The 18,208-nt window shown below is 39.2% G+C and overlaps 1 protein-coding gene across 1 annotated transcript in view; it reads left to right on the plus strand.

The window, feature by feature from the left end:
* TUBGCP3 (tubulin gamma complex associated protein 3) overlaps window positions 1–12,853 on the plus strand; it is a 48,680-nt gene extending 35,827 nt beyond the window's left edge. The window contains exons 12-22 of the mRNA XM_038140201.1: window positions 41–151; window positions 546–654; window positions 4,468–4,657; window positions 5,935–6,070; window positions 6,869–6,937; window positions 7,692–7,827; window positions 8,712–8,800; window positions 8,936–9,067; window positions 9,477–9,617; window positions 10,166–10,282; window positions 11,732–12,853. Coding sequence (XP_037996129.1) covers window positions 41–151; window positions 546–654; window positions 4,468–4,657; window positions 5,935–6,070; window positions 6,869–6,937; window positions 7,692–7,827; window positions 8,712–8,800; window positions 8,936–9,067; window positions 9,477–9,617; window positions 10,166–10,282; window positions 11,732–11,890 — 1,389 coding nt within the window. The 3' untranslated portion in view covers window positions 11,891–12,853. The remainder of the gene's footprint in view (window positions 1–40; window positions 152–545; window positions 655–4,467; window positions 4,658–5,934; window positions 6,071–6,868; window positions 6,938–7,691; window positions 7,828–8,711; window positions 8,801–8,935; window positions 9,068–9,476; window positions 9,618–10,165; window positions 10,283–11,731) is intronic.
* The last annotated feature ends 5,355 nt before the right edge of the window (window positions 12,854–18,208 follow it).

Here is an 18,208-nt window from a genome sequence, read left to right on the forward strand (position 1 = left end):
ACGTTAATATTTTGCTTTTAATATTTATTTCAATCCTCAGTTTTTTGTAGCTTCAGATCCTACAGTTAAAACTGATCGTTTGTGGCATGACAAATACACTCTGAGGAAATCAATGATCCCGTCTTTTATTACAATGGAGCAATCAAAAAAGGTATGAATCTAAAAATTCATCTTCTGATGATTTGTTTGCCTTGTGATGCTGCTTAGATTTCTATTGAGAAAATAGAGGCCAAATTTAACAAAAAATTATCTTCTCAAGTATTTTAGAATTGTTTGCTGAGGAAGGCAGTAGGACTGTTTCTCCTTTCCATTCTCTGACTTGTTAAACTTGGGGGAGATCTGAAGTAGGGGGAAAAGAAGTTTTAAAATGTGTTTAAAACCTTTTCATATTAGCTTTGTTATTCTGGATCGCTGTGGTTGGGACTGTGCAATTAAGAGCACAGAAAAATTACAAAATATCTTGTTGTCCTGATGGTTGTGGATGGCTTCTTTGTTTGTTTTTTCTTATAGGCAAATAATTTTTTAAAAAATCGTGTTTTGTTTAGGTCCTTTTAATAGGAAAATCCATAAACTTCTTGCATCAAGTTTGTCATGACCAAACTCCATCCACAAAGATGATTGCTGTTGCAAAATCTGCAGAGTCTTCAAAAGATGGTACAGTATTAACATTATTCAGTATTTCCCCTTTGAACTGATCTCCTGTACTATATGTGGTTTAGACTGTAAGCTGGATGGTGGGGTGAAAAGGAGTACAAAAATCCCATCTGCCCTGAAGTATAGATAATTTAATGTATACTTGTTTTTTACAAAAGATGTACGTTCGTGCACGTGTATAATTTTCTTAATTTGATATGTTTCCTGGATGATTGTTAATGTACTGAATTTATGAATGAAACCATTCAAAAAACAGTTTGCCTTCAGCTAGGGGGGGATCAGGATATTCTTGAGTGCTGCAGTAAGAATTTAGTATGTTTGACTTCTCACCAAATATACTCAATCATACAATTCCATAATACTGAGTTAATTTTGTGGTTGAAAAATAAAAGTACTCAGTTTGTTGTAAATAGTAGAATAAGCAGTAAAAACAGAACAGAAGCCTTTCTAGCCTTTCTGTAAATGTACTATATCAATGTGTCAAAAATAAGTATGTGGAAGGTTAGTAAAATTCTTTGTGAAGATTACTTAAAAATGAGATTGCCATTCATCCAGCTGATGAACATGGAACCAAGACTTAACTATAGAATTCCTTCAGATAATTTTCTTTTATTTAGAATAGATATCAGTTTTAATGAATGAGAACTTGTATATCATTTGTGGTTATTTTTTGGAGGCATATTTGGTGCAATGAAATCAACATTGTTATGATGAAAGGTAGCAAATAGTAAACATCTAAACCAAGGAGACTTTATGTCTAAATACTAAGCAAAGAATGTGGAGGATGCTGCTAAATCTCAGAGAAAGAACAGATTGCTGCCTTCTGGTGGAAGTGGTATTTTGCTATTGTAACTTCTTTTGATAATTTGTTTAATATACCAAAGACAGTCTAACTATTGAGATATAGATCACTGGGATGAGTTTTCTGATGCTAATCTAAATATTTTTCTGTCAAATTCTTGTTTTCAAAGAACATACTTCTTAACATTTTATAACATAATATTACTTATATATAACTTCAAATCTTGTGTATGTGGGGTTGTTAGGTTTAGATTTGTTGGGTTTTTTTTCACCTCCAAATAACCTTGGATTAGTTTTAATACTAACTCTTCATAGTGTGGACTTCTGGCATGAGTACCTCCATGAAAAATGTTGTAGTGATAAAATCCCATTCATATCTGGAAGAATATGTATTCTAATAATGTGATTTTTGTACCATGTTCAGTGCTTCCTTAGTCAAAGATAAGCCCAAAGGGCAGAAAGGGGTCAGGGTTAAGTGAATAAGGGCTGTAAATGCATTTGAACAATCATCTTGCCAGCTACTCCTGCAAAAAAGGAAAAAAACATTCTTTGGATGCACTACTTTCACCACTTTATACAGCATTTATAGCCATGCTTTTCCAATATTTCTTTAAATTTGCACTTGTTTCTCTCTCTCCTTGATTGAATGGAAGATCTGCACAAATACAGGTTTCCTATTATGTGGGGGATGAGAGCTTCCAAAGCACACCTACATTATCCTAAGTGCTGAGAATAACTGTTTGAGACAGAAGTGTAGTTTTAGAAATCTATTACTCTATCTGCAGTGTGCTGAAGGCATGCTGAGCTTACAGTTGGCAGCCTAATACCTCATGGTATTGCATTGCTTTAATTCTGCATGAAACTGCATTTGTCTAGGGCATTTTACCCATTTAATCCTGAAAGAACTTTCTATGTCAGGGATGTTGGAAATGCTTCCTTTTGTGCTTGTTTGTGCCATCTAACAGTATCCTGAAAGTCCCTTTAGATAATTGCTTATTATTAAGAGCATGGAAAGCTAGGATGCCAGCCTGAGTTCTGGATGATTTTTCTCATTTTAAAGCTGAACATTTCATGGGTTTAGCAGTATTATTTAGTTCTTTCATTTGCTTTGGAACCTTAACTATCATCTTTTCCTCTGTTTCCTTTTGATGCTGAAATAATTGTGGTGTGGAAAACTGTCTGAACATGTATTAAAACAAGAAGTCTGACATAACCGTATAGAAGTTGGTCATCTTGCCTGACAGAGAATTGTAGCATTTGGGAGAGAGGAACAGTAAAAAAGGCCAGTAAAGTGACCTCAGCTCCGACATGTTGCTGTCTGTAGTTTGGGGTTTTCTGGACCAGGAATGACACTATATTCAGTAGCAGCTCATGGACCTGCCTGTCAGTGCTTTTAGTCTGACCCTTTCTTTATCCCCTTCTGGCTCTTCAGTGTTCTTAGATAATTTTGCACAGTTTTCAAAGCTTGTGCCTAGGCCTTGTGTTTGTTGATGTAAACAACCTTTTTAGCAGTTTTGCATGTCAGACAGGAATGCTGCATTTTGCCTGCTCTGGGGGCTGTGTTTGTATGCAGAGGAGGTGCTTCCAGCTACAGATGTAAATTTGACTTTCCAGTCTGAGCTGAAGGGCTGTGGCCAGGTCACTTCCTTCAAGGCAAGAGGATCAGTACTAAGGAGAGGGGAAGGGCTGCTTTTTCTGCTTGAGATAGTAAGAAGTTGAGACTGGTCTTTGTATCCCAGAGCTACTGCTTAGATACACACACCCCTGTGTGAGTGGAGACAGGACCAGCATGCCTGACATGTTGGGCTGGCTATAGACAAGCCAGGGAGTTGCCTGCTGGCTTTGCTTGTGCCTTGGGCCAGTGCTAGACCCAGGGGCTGAAGAGATCAGCTGGTAACTCTTTCTGGCTTGGCTTGTTCCCTCTCTTGTTTTGCCTGCAAGGCTCGCAGCATCTTGAGGAAAGACACTTGCACTTACTGCAGGCTGTATTAATTCTCACATCCCTAAGGTTGATATGTGCTGCTGGACTAAGGAGTATTTCTCTAGTCTAGGGATTTAAAACACAGCAATGTATTATAATAAGTGTCATCTCTTTGACACCTCTTGAATTTTTTGTGTCTTATGGAGAGTTTCACTGGTTACTGAATGATAGTTTGGAAAATTCCAGGAATGTCAGTGAACCAGACTTTTAGACTTCGCTTCTTAAGGAGTGACTTCTTTATTAGAGCTCCTGCTTATTTATTCTATTCATAAGCGTGTTATTAATTCAGTAGTTCAAGTGGGAGTATATCCTTTAATGCTGAAGGTCTGAATCTTGTGATAGCTGGCAATCCAGTATTTGGAGTATTGCTCCATGTTGCCTGAAGAGGCCACAGTTCTTGCTAACTCATAACAGTTTTACTGGAGTCCCTTTCTTGATGAGATTGTAGTTGTAGAAAACAGTGAAATAAGCTTCCTACTACTTTCCTCTGCTTCCTGCTTTCTGTTCCCAAACTGCCATGCATAAAAGATGGAGTGAAAAATGTCAGGTTGCTGGCTGTCCCCCAGGTAACTACAGCATATTCCCCTTTCTCTCATTGTCTTATCCATGGAAGCTCTCTTCTGTTGAGTGTTTTAACAGTCTGATTCTTTAATTTATTTTTCCCCACACTGTTAGAAGTGCCTTCTGATTTAGATTCTGCCCATCAAAGGTTTTTCCTAATTCTGGGCTTTTAGAACTTGAGAAATTATTTGATTTGCAAACTGCAGTATTTCAGCAAGCTTGAAAATCCCCAGCTTTTTATATACATAACATGAGCTTCTACTGGCAAGTACAATCTGGGCACAGATTAAAAGTAATATTTTTGAAGTGTAGGCTGCTTTAGACTTGCTTTTGCTTTGGCTATGGCAAATGTATAACACAGTGGATCAGAAGAAATGGCAGTTTTTCTCTTTGTGTGTTTGAACTCCAAAGCTTGTTTGCCTCAGTTTCTGAAAACTACTAATTTAATTTTAATTTTTATTTTCTTTTAGCTGCTGATTTGTTCACAGATCTGGAAAACGCATTTCAAGAGAAAATTGATGCAGCTTATTTTGAAACCAGCAAATACCTGCTGGATGTTCTCAATAAGAAGTACAATTTGCTGGAACACATGCAGGCCATGAGGCGCTACTTGTTACTTGGTCAAGGAGACTTTATCAGGCATTTAATGGACTTGCTGAAGTAAGACAATAGGAAGGGTAATTATGTTGAATTTCTGATGATTCTGTGCATGATCAGCACAGAAACTATTTTGCTTTTTGAAGACAATCCTCTAAGTACCTTGTTTAATTAAATCTTTGAGTAATAACTTTGAAATTCTATTTTGGGTTTAATTTTTTTCACCCTGAGGATTGAAACTTGTTCTTCCTTTCTAATAAGTGGTAGATACAGTACCATTTGACAGTCTTGAAAAGTTGTACTAATACAGATATCTTTTTGTTGGCCCTGTGACAGCCTCGAGGATGTTGGCACTTCTCTTGGTCCTGTCAGCAAGTTTTAGCAGAAACATTCTGCTTCTGATGCTACTGATTAGCTCAGCTGGAATTGTTAGGCCTCTGTATTTTGGAGGTGTTTGGTCTAAAACATTGTGTCAAAACCCTTCAATGCAATTTTAAAAATCTATTTGGTTCCTCACCGGCTTCTGTTTCAAGCACTCAGGTGCACCCACAACTACTGAATCCAGTTCTTAAAGAGTATTTGCAAGTTCACTTTTACATTCTGGTGCTTCTGATGAAACTTCTTCTGTCAGAAGCATTGCTTGCAAAGCTTTTCTTTGATCTAGAAGGCAGGCTTTGTAATAAAGCTTTCATTAACTTGTTTGTAAATCAAAATCAACAGTATATGACCATGTAATGTGAAGCTGAGTGAGGTTGATATGTGGAGCCAGTATTATATCTGAGGCAGAAGGAGTGAGAGGTTTTCCAGTTTTCTCCTTTCTTGAGGGACAGATGTATTACAAGAGTTGCATGTTGCAACCCTTTGGAAAGTTGAAGTTATGTAGATGGGGTGGGTTACGTAGATGGTGTGTTCCTGCCAGCACTTCTGGGCCTATGAGATGGTTATCAGTAAGTTTCTCAAAACTGAAGTGAAATTATTGGTTTGATGTGCTAATGATGTAATCTGCCTCATTTAAGATCTGAATGCATCTCAAATTACAGACTAGCTAAGCTAGCAATCCTGGTAACTTCAAATTATTGACATTAAATGAGGATTAAGTTGCTCCTCATGCTAATATTCAGGAGTGTAGCTGCATATGGATAGACATATTCTGCTCATACTTCGTGCAAATATTTTGCTCACTGATTTTCTTCATGACTAAGTCTGAAAGAGTAATAGTTTTGAATAGTTAGAAAAGGGTTGAATAGTTAGAAAAGGGTTTTGCTGTGTGCTGCAGTTAGTACTGAATTGCTGCTGCAGAGTATTTCACTAATGTGCCATGGCTGTTCCATAACCACCAGGCCAGAGCTTGCACGACCAGCTACAACGTTATATCAGCATAACCTAACTGGGATCCTGGAAACGGCGGTGAGGGCCACGAATGCCCAGTTTGATAATCCTGAGATTCTCAAGCGCTTGGATGTTCGACTTCTGGAGGTCTGTTGCATCATGGTGACTCATCTGAAACATACCTTTGTTTGTGTGTATACATAGAGACATCTATATGACAATTTTCATATGTGAATATGTTTCTCCCCTTCCTTTCCACTGAAGTGTGCTTTGAGTAGTATAAAGGTCATTTAATAAGTCATCTTCTTTTTGCCTTCCCTGTCTATTGTCTATTTGTATTTCAAGGTGTGGGTTTACAACCATTGACAATACAAGGCTGAGTATTTGGGGCCTAACAGAAATTGATGCTGGTGGCGCTAATTTGAGGTTCTCCAAACAGCTCTTAATGCTGTTGCTCTTAGAAGAATTGGGGCAGGAAGGGACAGGCTGGGGTGTGTGTGTCCTTCTTGTGTCTAGTTAAGAAAAAGAGAAGCAATGAAAGCACATTTCATGGAGGAGGCCTATGGTAAGAAATTTGTAGTTATTTGAAAGCATCTGTCCCTGAGGTGAGACTTCAGTGATAAACTGTAGCATCTGAAATTAATCTATTTCAGATGCCAAAGGAATTTGTCCTTACCGGTATTTTCCTTTACTAGCTTCAGTGGAGAAACACTGACGATGCAAGCATCAGTATTTGTGTGAGATCAGTCTCACCCTTGTATCAAATGGCTTGGTCCATTTTTGCCTAATCTGCTACTTTCAGCAAGAAACTCCTGTATCTCTTGTTGATGTGGATGCTTGTTTGCTCATAGGCCCTTCAGAATGAAAGAGTGAGCAAGTAATGCTCATCTTCAGCTTTAGTATGCTCTGATTATATGCTGACAGTACCATATCTTTTTAATACAGGTATCTCCTGGGGACACTGGATGGGATGTCTTCAGCTTGGACTATCATGTTGATGGGCCAATAGCAACGGTAATGTCATACACTGCTGGCTCTGAATGTGTTTTGGGTGCTGAATGAAATTGCTAAGGTTTTTTATTTAAGTAACCTTTTTTTTGTTCTGGAGTGTGAAATCAGAGATTTTTTTTTTTTTTTTTTGCATCTAGAATGTCCCCACTGTATCAACGGTTAAGCAAAAATCTCAATTCTTACCAGTTAGTGTGAGTGCTGAGAAGATACATTTAAAACAGTCATTACTGGAAATCAGTAATTAATTTGTGCCAGCATAGTTTTTAGCAACTTAATAAATTGAGTGCTCCTATTCTTTGATAATTACTCAACTGTAGATACTAATTTGGGAAAATTTGAAAGGAACTGAGGACCGTATTTGTGGAGAACTTATTTATGCTGTCTAAATGGCATTTGATAGGTAGCTGCATTGTTCATCTGAATGTATTTAGTCTCTATAAAGAACTTGTAAAGAACTTTTTTTTTAAGCAGGACAAACTGTGAGTCTGACCAGCAGAAGCAATTTTCATATGCAGTTTCAAAATAGGCTTAGGCTTTGTTTTGTTCACCACTTCTTTCACTTCCAGCAGTGCCCTGTTCAGCCCTCAAGGGAGGATCTTTCCAAAAGCTCTGGTATTTCCTGCAAACTTTTTTTTTTTTTACAATATTTACCAGTAAACTGCATGGATCCAATAAGACGAACTGTGAAGAGGCTTTTGGTACTTCAGGACATATGGTATGTCTATTAATTTGTACTGTTATTTTCTTTGTTTTGTAGGTATTTACACGTGAGTGCATGAGCCACTATCTAAGAGTGTTTAATTTCCTTTGGAGAGCGAAGAGAATGGAGTATATTCTTACTGATATATGGAAAGGGCACATGTGCAATGCAAAGCTTCTGAAAAGTATGCCAGGTGAGAGGTGTCCAGATGGATGACATGCTTGTAAAATGGATACACATGACTGCATCTTATTTTAAAGTGTGTGTTAAGAGAGAAAAGAGTGTTCTGATGAATAATGTTCAGATTAATTGTGCATTTTGGTGCTCCTCTTGACTGGCTGTTTAATGGTAGATGATAGTAAGGATGATCAAAGTAAAATAGCATAATTGTAAATAGAAGTTTCCTATCTGTTGTTTTAATCCTTGATTCCTGTCTTGAAAAGTTGCACTAATGTAAGTATCTTTGTGCTGGCCTGGTTGTGAGACTGTAACTCTTCCATCCCTTTGTATTCATCTTCCTTGATGCCTTCTTATTTATACTCCATGTCTCCCTCTTTCTTATGCTGTCTGTTAACTACTAAGTCTCATGCATGCACAGTTCAGAATTTACTAGTTTTACCTTCACTTATTCCTTCTGCTTTTGTTTAGCTAAGAACAGAAGAGGCTAAGAAGAGAAAGGAAAGCTCTGAAATGTAGTGGCTCTGGTGTATGTTTCATGGACCAGGACTTTTAGATCCTATTTCTCAGCTAGAGAATATAGCCATATTTGTGAGCATCTGTACTGGCTCACTCTTGAACTTTTTTTAATCTATCTACATGTCTTTCAGTAAAAAATAACTATTCAGAGTTGCACTTCTTTATGGCATAGTAATACTTACAAATTTATTGTTTTATAATTAAGAACTTTTGGTGTGTGGGAGAGGACACCTGGCCTCAGAAGGTCACTGTTGCTACCATCTGAGATTAGTGGCTGTGTTATGAAGTATTCAGTATGGTGAAAAGAATTTACCAAGTTGATGTGTTGGCTGTGCTTGTCCTTGCAGTCTTTAACATGCTGTGTCTTTGGATTTTTTACAGAGCTTTCTGGCGTGCTGCATCAGTGTCACGTTCTGGCATCAGAAATGGTCCATTTCATTCATCAAATGCAGTATTACATTACATTTGAGGTATGCTCTACCCATCCAATTAGTTACTTAGAAAATGAAGCATTTGCAATATTCTGTGTGTGTTGAGTGTCTTAAATTTCAAAGAGCTTGTCATCTAGCAAATGGAAACAGCCCAATCCTGTATCATTGCTCCAGGTGCTTGAATGTTCATGGGATGAACTCTGGAACAAGGTCCAACAAGCACAAGATTTGGATCACATCATTGCAGCTCATGAAGTTTTTCTGGACACAATCATAGCTCGGTGCTTGCTGGATAGTGATTCCAGGGTAAGTCTTCTCTTTTGCATGTAATTGTAACTTTATGATCTTAGCATATATGTAAGGAATGACCTTCTTTAACATTGTAGGAGCAAAGGGAAAAATCTTCTTTATTCCTCTGATATAAGGTGTTACAATGGTAGGTTCAGTACCTACTGCCCAGACATAGTGACACATGTTGATAATAAAACTTGCTGTAGTGTGGGCCAGTTCTTTTTCATCCTGAGAAGCTGTGTGATCATGGAACAACTGACTTAGGGCCTTGCAGAACAGTCTCTCCAGTTGTGTAAAAAAGATTTTTTTCTTTTACTTTTTTTTTTTCTTTTACTTTTTTCCTTGCTTCTTTTCTGGAGAAGGGTAGTAAGTTAAAACTCTTGCGCTGTACAGCTGTTTAATTATTTTGTTACCTGTCTCACAGGTACTTCTCAACCAGCTTCGAGCAGTTTTTGACCAGATCATTGAGCTCCAGAATGCCCAAGATGCAATGTACAGAGCTGCTCTGGAGGAGCTGCAGCTGAGGTTGCAATTTGAAGAGAGAAAAAAACAACGTGAGCTTGAGGTACAAGAAGGATATTTCTAGAATATGAAAATGAATTGAGGCTTTTGATATATGGAGGACTTTAGATGCCATGTAGAGGTACAGTAAAAATGAAAAATGTAGTTGGGACACATGTAAAAGTCATCAGAAGTTGCTGGTGACTTCAAGCAAAACAGCTGAGTGGTGTTTCTGATTTCTGCCTTGCCCAAAATCTGAGTTGATTTCTCTAGTGGACTTTGGAGGATGAGAAATTTCAGGCAGTTTTAGATGAAGTAAATGGAACCCTTTTGCAAAAAATGCTGCAGCTCCACATCTGCCTCCTTGCTGCAAGACTGACATGCACTGTTGGTGTGAGACTTGCCTTGCTAACAAACCTCCTATTTCTATTATGCACTGTACAACCACCAAGGACGGGGGGTCTGACAGTTTCCATTTTGGAGGTTCTTTGTTTGTCTTTCTATGGCATTGGTTGGTTTTTATAAACCTGATGTAGCTGAGCAGAAGGTGGCCCACTTAGCAAATTAAATCATGTGATGCTTCACCTCTTAACTTGTTTGGTTTCTGTGTAGGGCAAGTGGGGTGTAACTGCATCAGAAGAGGAAGAAGAGAACAAGAGGATGAAAGAATTTCAAGACTCAATACCTAAAATGTGCTCACAGCTGCGAATACTCACTCACTTTTACCAGGTGCCTCCTAAATGATATTTTTCTAAAATATGTTGAGCTTTGTGTAGAAATTAATTTCAGATATTGAGTAGATGTAACTTCTGCATTCATGTGTGTGCAGTTTGTGGAGCTAGATCTTTGTTTTTTCCTTCTCTACTTATAAGCCCGTGTTCACTGTTGCGTAGTAGTCAAGGTTTTGTGATCAGTTATGTTCCCCAGACAAAGGAGAAGAGTCTTTTCATCTAAGTTGTCTTCTTCCTCCAGTAGCGAAAGTAATAGCTATCTTTTGGTATAGAGGGGGAAGAAGATGGAATGCTGAAGGAATCCTATTTTTTTCTTAAGTCTTTGTAAGTCATTGCTATTAAAGACTGCAGAAAGTTTCTTATTAAGGGCCTGACACTTAATTTTAAGCTCACTGGGGGTGGGAGGGGGCAGTGGATAAGATGTTTGGGGGAACATGTGCAGGCTGTCTTCTCTAAGTAATTTATTCTGGCTTTGTCTTTATTTGTTATATCTGATGCTAAAGCTATCATTCCCCAGGAAAATGAGCCTAGGTCTTTAAGTGAGGGTTGTAAATAAATTGTGATTTTTGTGCTCTACAAGACTGCTACAATTTGGCAATGTAGGTTTTGCCTGCTTGGACTGTGTTCATGCTGAGCCCTATTGTGGATTTTCCAAACAGGATTTCCATGGACAGCTTTGGTCACCTTTGGAAGTAATGGAGTGCTCTAGTTATGGGCATGTTCATGTTACTATTAACTGGAGATTAGGAATGAGCTCTTCAAATGAGTCTTCCCATCCTTTCCTGTGTCCTGTGGGGCTTCTGCAGTGGTGTGGCTAGAGCCGAATGGGAAGATGGGATGCAGAAGTGTACCTCCCACCTGCCAAGTGCAGATCCCCCCTCCCATTGCTCCAAATGCTCAGTCTAGTTGAGTCTGCAGCACTGACTGCCCTCCTGGGCACATGTTTGCTGTTCTGGGCTGCCCTGTGCTGCTGTTCAAGCCACATCAAATGGGTGTGTTTGAAGCCATCAGTGTTCTAATGCTGGCCTGGATGGCATTGTGCCTTCAATGTGGACTCAAGGTGAGGTCTCCTGTTGGCACAGGTTGGATCCTGAATGCTGTCCTGAGGCAGTGGCACACAGAGGCAGCTGCTCTGCAGCCTGGGAACCTTTGGACAGATGGAGTGTGCCAGCAGGGCGCAGGGAGTGGGGAACACACTTTAAAAGACCAAGCTGTTTGCACTGGAGACTCTGACATGCGTGGCAGATATTTGTAAAATATAAATGATGCTCTGAGTTTTTGCAGAAAGAATGAATCCACCATAGCTGTTGGATATGATCCCTTGTGCTTGCCTTTTCCTAGATTCTCTCTTCCTGTTTACCAGATCTGTGCACCACCTGATATTCCTGTTCAAAACACACCAGGGATGCTTGCTTAACTGTCTCTTGGGTTTTTCTTTCCTCTTCAGGGAATCGTCCAGCAGTTCTTGGTCCTGTTGACAACCAGTTCAGATGAGAGCCTTCGGTTCCTGAGCTTCAGGCTGGACTTCAACGAGCACTACAAGGCCCGGGAGCCGCGGCTGCGAGTGTCGCTGGGCACGCGGGGCAGACGGAGCTCTCACATGTGACACAGCTGCCAGGGCCACCCGCAGCCGGTGGCACCTCTCACTGGCCACAGCCACCAGTGGTGACATAGTGCAGCCAGACTCTGGGATTGGTGTCTCCGTTGCTGCAGGCAAGGTGTCCCCAGCCAGTGCTTGTGTGACACTGGATAGCAGAAAGCAAAAAAAGCAGGGTTTTTTACACTGATGTTTCTAGAATTACCAGACTGTATGGGCTGATTGAACCTCATCCAATCAACTGGTTAAACCATCCTTTTAAATAAATGCCAATTTTATTTGAAGCTTTCTGAGCTTTTTCCACTGTAACTTATATCTGTGTCAAAGAAATCACATGTTCTTTTGTTTATAGAAAGCACCATTTCCTTTTTTAATAAGAAAATAAGAAGGTTATTTTTTCTATATGTACTTGTTCTATTTGAAGAGAGCTTTTGTTAAAGCAAACAGATCAGGACCCCGACCTATTGTCCTTGTTATGAAGCTATACAGCATTTCGTTATGCTGATTTTCAGTGTTGTGATGTGTTTGACTGTGTGAGAAACTTTGTATCAGGAGACATAAAGTTATATTTAATTTTTTTGTTGTTTTCAAAGTTAAAAACCTGGAATAAAAATTTAGTGGGGAAATTCTATGGCTACTGTACAGGAGCAAACTATAAAAGCAGAGTCAGGAGTGTATCTGTTGCACATAAGATCTAAAAATTAGGTTAAAGCCTCAGTACTGAAGGGAAGTGTTGGTTAATCTTGAATACTTAATGTTAAAAATCTGATATGTAGAAACAAACTGACTTGCTAATGTTGACTTCATTCTCTTCACTTTCCTATTTTTTTCATTGTAAATATTTATATATTGCTGTCCAGATGTGGGGAGAGGGAGATTCTTCTTTTGCAAAGTTGTCATTATATCAGGTCATTTATTATGTTCCACAAGTGCGAGCTTAGAAAAATAAAAACACAATTATCTTTCACACAAGTGTGTTGCTTTTTGTAATTGAAAGTTTATAATTTTTTTACACAGGTTAAGAAAGGAGAAGCTTCCAGTTAGAATGGTATTGATTTATAGAACCCTTCCCATTGCAGGATTTTGGTACTAGTCCTATCTGTGCTGGGAGTTGTGTGCAGTTAATTAACAATTACCCTTAGGTCAACCAGGTCTGTGGCCTTCTTTGCCTTTTGCCCTTACTCTGCTGGAACCCTTTGGAGTCAGAGGCACCTGCCTGGCCATGCAGGTGAGGCTGCTGTGACTCATCATGGCAGTGAGCTCTGATGGGGACCACGTGCTGACTTGCAGCCCTGGACTAGCTGGTTTGCTCTCTGGACACCAGGATTCCTGTAGTGCAGGCCTCAGAATCCTTGCTTTTGTTAAAACATGGGAGGCTTTTCAGGGCTGTGCCCTGCTGGTGCAGATGCTGTCACTGGGTGTGGTGTGCAAGCAGCATTTCAGCTGTGAGCAAGGATGGCCTCTGCGAGCCAAGGGAAAGCTGAAGGATGCTGAGCTTGGCATCATAAGGTCATGGATCATTGACAGCCAGGAGTAACTCGAAGTTTTTGCCAGTGTGGTGAGAGCATATTGTTGTAAAGTCTGGAAGAACAGCAAAGATTATTTGATTGTGTTTTTACCAAAACTTAGGAAAAAAAAAATGGGCTGCACAAGCACTCTTGGCCATTGGGTAGAGAGATGATGCCTGATCACATCACCAGACATGCCAGAGGCCGGAGAGGCAGCCCCAATGTTGGAACTGGAGGACAAGTTCCAGAAGAAGGTTAAACTCTCTTTGCTCCTAAAATGAATCCAGCAGTACTCAGGAAACTCACAGTACTGGCCGTGCTGGGAATGATCATTTTGATGTGATTCTACAGCAACCTGTTTATCTGGGAGAAGTCTTTACTACTGCAGGAGTTGCTCTGACTGCCAGGCTGAGGGGACCAGTGGGGACCTGCCATTGTCCCCGTGCTTCTTTGTGGGTGGCCACCAGTCTTTTATCCTCGCTTATCCTCTAACCTGTCAGCTGGTATATTTATTTCAATTTACACACGTTTTCTTCTGACAATCTCATCTCTGTCAACAGTTCTGATCAAGTGTGAGAGGAATGATCTTATATTTCATTTGTGCCCAAAGACCAACATTGAATTCTACATCAGTGCACATAGTGACAGGCTCCTGCTGCTGTGACTGCCCAAGTGGCTTTCCTTGTAGAGGGTGGCAGCAGCACCAGTAAGGTACATTTCTGAGGAGAAACGTGAGAGATTTTCACCTCTTTATTTTTCAACACTGAAGTTACATACTGCAGTCAGTGTTAAAGAATAATTCTTAGCAACACATTTACTATACAAGGATGTTCTTAATTTTTTGATGCACGCTTCTGACTGGTAATTTCAGTGTTTCTTTCTTAGAGTTACAGTGTCTGAAAATACAAATACAGCTGTGACTGTGTCTCCAGCCATGTTTCCAGGCTAGAACAAGCCCAGCTCCTGCTCACTGTATCCTATCCCAAGGCTAACTGAGTCTGCATGCTTGGTCCCTTCCTTTTCAGGGTTGCCAAGGCCTAAAGAAATTTTGGACAAACTGCAGTAAAAGTAGAAGTGCGGAAACCAAGAATAAAACTATTACCCAACTTAGGGTGTCATACAATATGCAACACTCTTCTGGGTGAAGGGCTATCCATGTGGTGCCATCAATATCATAAATGCTTTAGAAGAAAAAGAGCTGGAATTTTTTTTTCTTTTAAACTACAAGGGATATTCTGGTAAATGAAGGGAAATAATATCTTAACCAATATGACCTCTGAAGAAGAAAAAGGTAAAAAACAACCCCTGGAATTTTCACCTATCTCTGTAAATTCTAACAGCTTGACTGTACCAGGGTACAGTATGATGCAGTTTAGTATTTTAGAAGCATCCACTAGGACATGGAGAAGCTTATGATATAATGTCTTTTCCAGTGAATTAGTTATAAGCTTAGGGTAGGAGATCAAGGACAGAATATAATCATAATCCAGTTTTATTTAAGTGATTCTATTCAGTCAAGACCCTGTGTATTTTCTCCTCTTATACCAGAGGCAGTGAATAAATGCCAAGGTCTCTCAGCCTTGCACAGGAGCAAACTATTTATTTAAAAAGCCTAAATCTACATGATTTGTTTTGTTAAAATTAGTTGTGATAGGATTTTATCTTCCTCCTGTCACATATGTAAGGTGTTCATGTTTTGGACAAGAACTTTTTCAACCTTTCAGAATAGCATTCTTATCAAGAATGGCCAATTATCTTTGGTCAATGTGAAGCTGTAACTTCCAGTATGCTACATCTAACAATGACTTTCAGTATTGAGGACACTCTTTAAGTACATATGTAACTTTTTAAACAGACTAAGACTTGCAAGATAATAAATGGTTAGGAAAAAGGGAGGTATTTGGACAGAAAATTGAAGCTTTATTTTAAACTTCTAGGCTTTAAGATTGGAGTTGTCTGTGATCCTGCATGAATGTTTCCTGATGCTGACCTTAGAAACAAGCCATGGCTGTGCACATTTGTACTCCTTTCAATTTTCACCTGAATGAGCAGCCTCAAAGATGAGAGAATGTATTTCACACTCACATAAGGGTGCTCAGGGAGTTCTCCAAAGCGCCTCATTAATTTTGAAAATCATCTGTTGATTTCTTGAAATCTAAAATGCCACTTCAGCCTCTAATAAGATTCTGCTAACTGGAGAGAGAAAAAAGTTGGGAGAGCTGCATGAGATGTGCAAATATTGGCAAGTAGAGCAGGGACAGGTACAAGAACCTGCTGCTCAGAAGTCAGGAAATAGTTCTATCTGGGTTCTACAAGGGCATTGTCACCACTGCCTGCCCTATTTAACAAAACAAAATGACTTACAATACCAAGGATGATAATAATAAACAATTACAAGTAAAATACTCTTTCTTAATCTGCAGTTGTTCAGAGTCAAAAGATCCTGCTGCCGTTGATTCAGCATGTATCATTCTGAGGGCTTGCTGAACCACAATTATAAAATATAAAAGCATTTTATTTTTATGTTGACAAGGAATACTATGACTTTAAGGTATGAATCACTCAGACTGCCTAAAGTAAAAGTCTCCCTGATGCAGTACTTTAACTATTTTTGTTAGCTGGATGCAATGCAGTCCTTAAGGTGTGAAAATCGCTCATAAGGATTAACTTTCTGCTTACTCTCTCTCACCAGAAGAGCAGCAAAGGTACCTCAGTCAGTATTTTCTTTCTTTTTGTTCCAAAGTCATCTTTTTGCTAATACACTCTAACAACCCAGTACTGTACATTCTTTCATAACATCATTGGACTAAAACCTGAGTGCCGCATGAGTGGAAATAGAGAACTCAAGTGCAGGTGAGAAGCCAAAGCTGACCAGAGGGGTATGGGGTCAGAGAGAACACAGAGATCAGGAGAGATAAAGAAACCAAACTGGTAGATATTCATTCACAAAGGGAGAGTAGGGCAGAGAAGAGAGCAGGAGTCCTGAAAGGCATCAAATAGCGGCCAACAAGATGCTCAGGAAATAGTAAAGAAAGAAAAACACACCAAGAAAAATCTGAGGAGTGTAGGAGGTGAAATTTCTATCACTGCACAGTTAATTCACTTTAGCTCTTTGTGGAGCAAATTATGTTGAATATTTTCCTTCAGAAGTTATCAGAACAGCAATTAAGTTAGCTAAACATTTGGGTATAGAAAATGCAATTGGAGTGATTATTACCATTGGTCTGAATATTAAAACATATGATAGGAAAAAGCTGTCACAGGATGATTACCCCATGTATGAATTCTTCCAGTGCCAAAGAAAGTGAAGATGAATTATTTGCATTTGACTTACCTGCCACAAGAACAAGGTAGTTAAGCATCTAGGATGCCTCTCACTTCTACAATGGGAACATTCCCAAAGCTGCTCAAGGCCACTTCACCACCCTTTAAAGTTTTCCAAGAATTCCCAAGAGAGAGGTAAAGAACAGTCTTCTGCATTTCTTTCTAAGAAGGCACTCCTTAAAAGAGGGTATTTGTACTGTGTTTTGCCTCTTGCTTTTGTTGAACCTGCTGAAGAGCATAAATAAACAGGGAGAAATTACATGCAGGCTTGCAACAGTAATTAAAAAGGCAACTGGGAGCTTTCCCCTAACAACCTGCTGTGTAAAAATAAGATACACAGCATATTATGATGGGTAGAAAGGGAAGAAACCAAAATTCTTTAGAAAACAAGCAATTGAACCATCAGATGGAGAGAAGTGAAATTGCGCCATTTAGTGGTGAACAGGAAGCATGAAGAGAACATAAAATGTGGCACGAAAATGGTACTTGATAAATGAGAAAAGCATCATTTCCACTCATTGCCACTTTATTAACACAACTAAAGTTTAAGACAAAAGCAGAATTGGATCCAGACTTATCCCAGAGTTAGAACACATGCACAGGTTCCAGTGTTTCACAGGCAAAATGTTCAGGAAATCTAAAGAAAGCTCCTTCAAATAAAAAGATCAAAACAGACATTTATAACTGAATAGGAAATAATTACAAAAAAAAAAAAGAGTCATTGGATGGTAGCCAGGAAGCAAAATAAAATAATAAATGTTACCACTTCCTTGATGAAGATTGTAAAAAGGCAATACTGTCAGTGACTCAGAAGAAAAGCTGTAGAAGAAGTTTAAAGCTGTTTGTGGCTGGAACTAGAGGGTTTCTTACTGGACAATTGTATAATTGCAGGCTTATTTTAAGTTTGACCTTTGTCCTTTATAAACAAAGAACTCCTCAAAATCGACCTTTAAAGGGGTCAAAAGGCACCAAATAAGGCCAAAATTTTTGGTTCAGCTTTGGCAAGCTGATTTAGATGCACATTACTACTTGTAGCAGGCACCTGGCCATGCTGAGGGACTTCCAAACCTCACCAGCAAAATTAACTGTATCAGGATGCAGAAGAACAGAAATCCTGCTGATCCCATACCTTGCCAGAGGCAGTGATGCTGCCAGTGCAGTGTCACACATGTCACAGGCAGGATGACTCTGTGTCCCTGGTCAGACCAATATTTTGCAGTGGCTTGCAGAGCTCCAGCTGAAACTCTTCATAAACCTCTCACATTTCTTGGACATTTGTGCTCTAGTACAGGATACAGTTTGCTTTTTAAACTCAGAGACTGAAATTCCTGAGGCAGCCTTTAGAGGACAGCGGAGAACTGCAAATGGTGCATTTTCAGCTGTGGCCTCATAATCTGGGATACTTTGGTTTTTTATATGAATTATGAATTCTGATTCAAGGTGCAGACAAAGTAATAATGTGTGCTATATTTTTTCAAGACAAGGTTGTGACTTG

This window comes from Motacilla alba, chromosome 1, assembly GCF_015832195.1.
Source record: "Motacilla alba alba isolate MOTALB_02 chromosome 1, Motacilla_alba_V1.0_pri, whole genome shotgun sequence".
Lineage (NCBI taxonomy): Eukaryota > Metazoa > Chordata > Aves > Passeriformes > Motacillidae > Motacilla > Motacilla alba.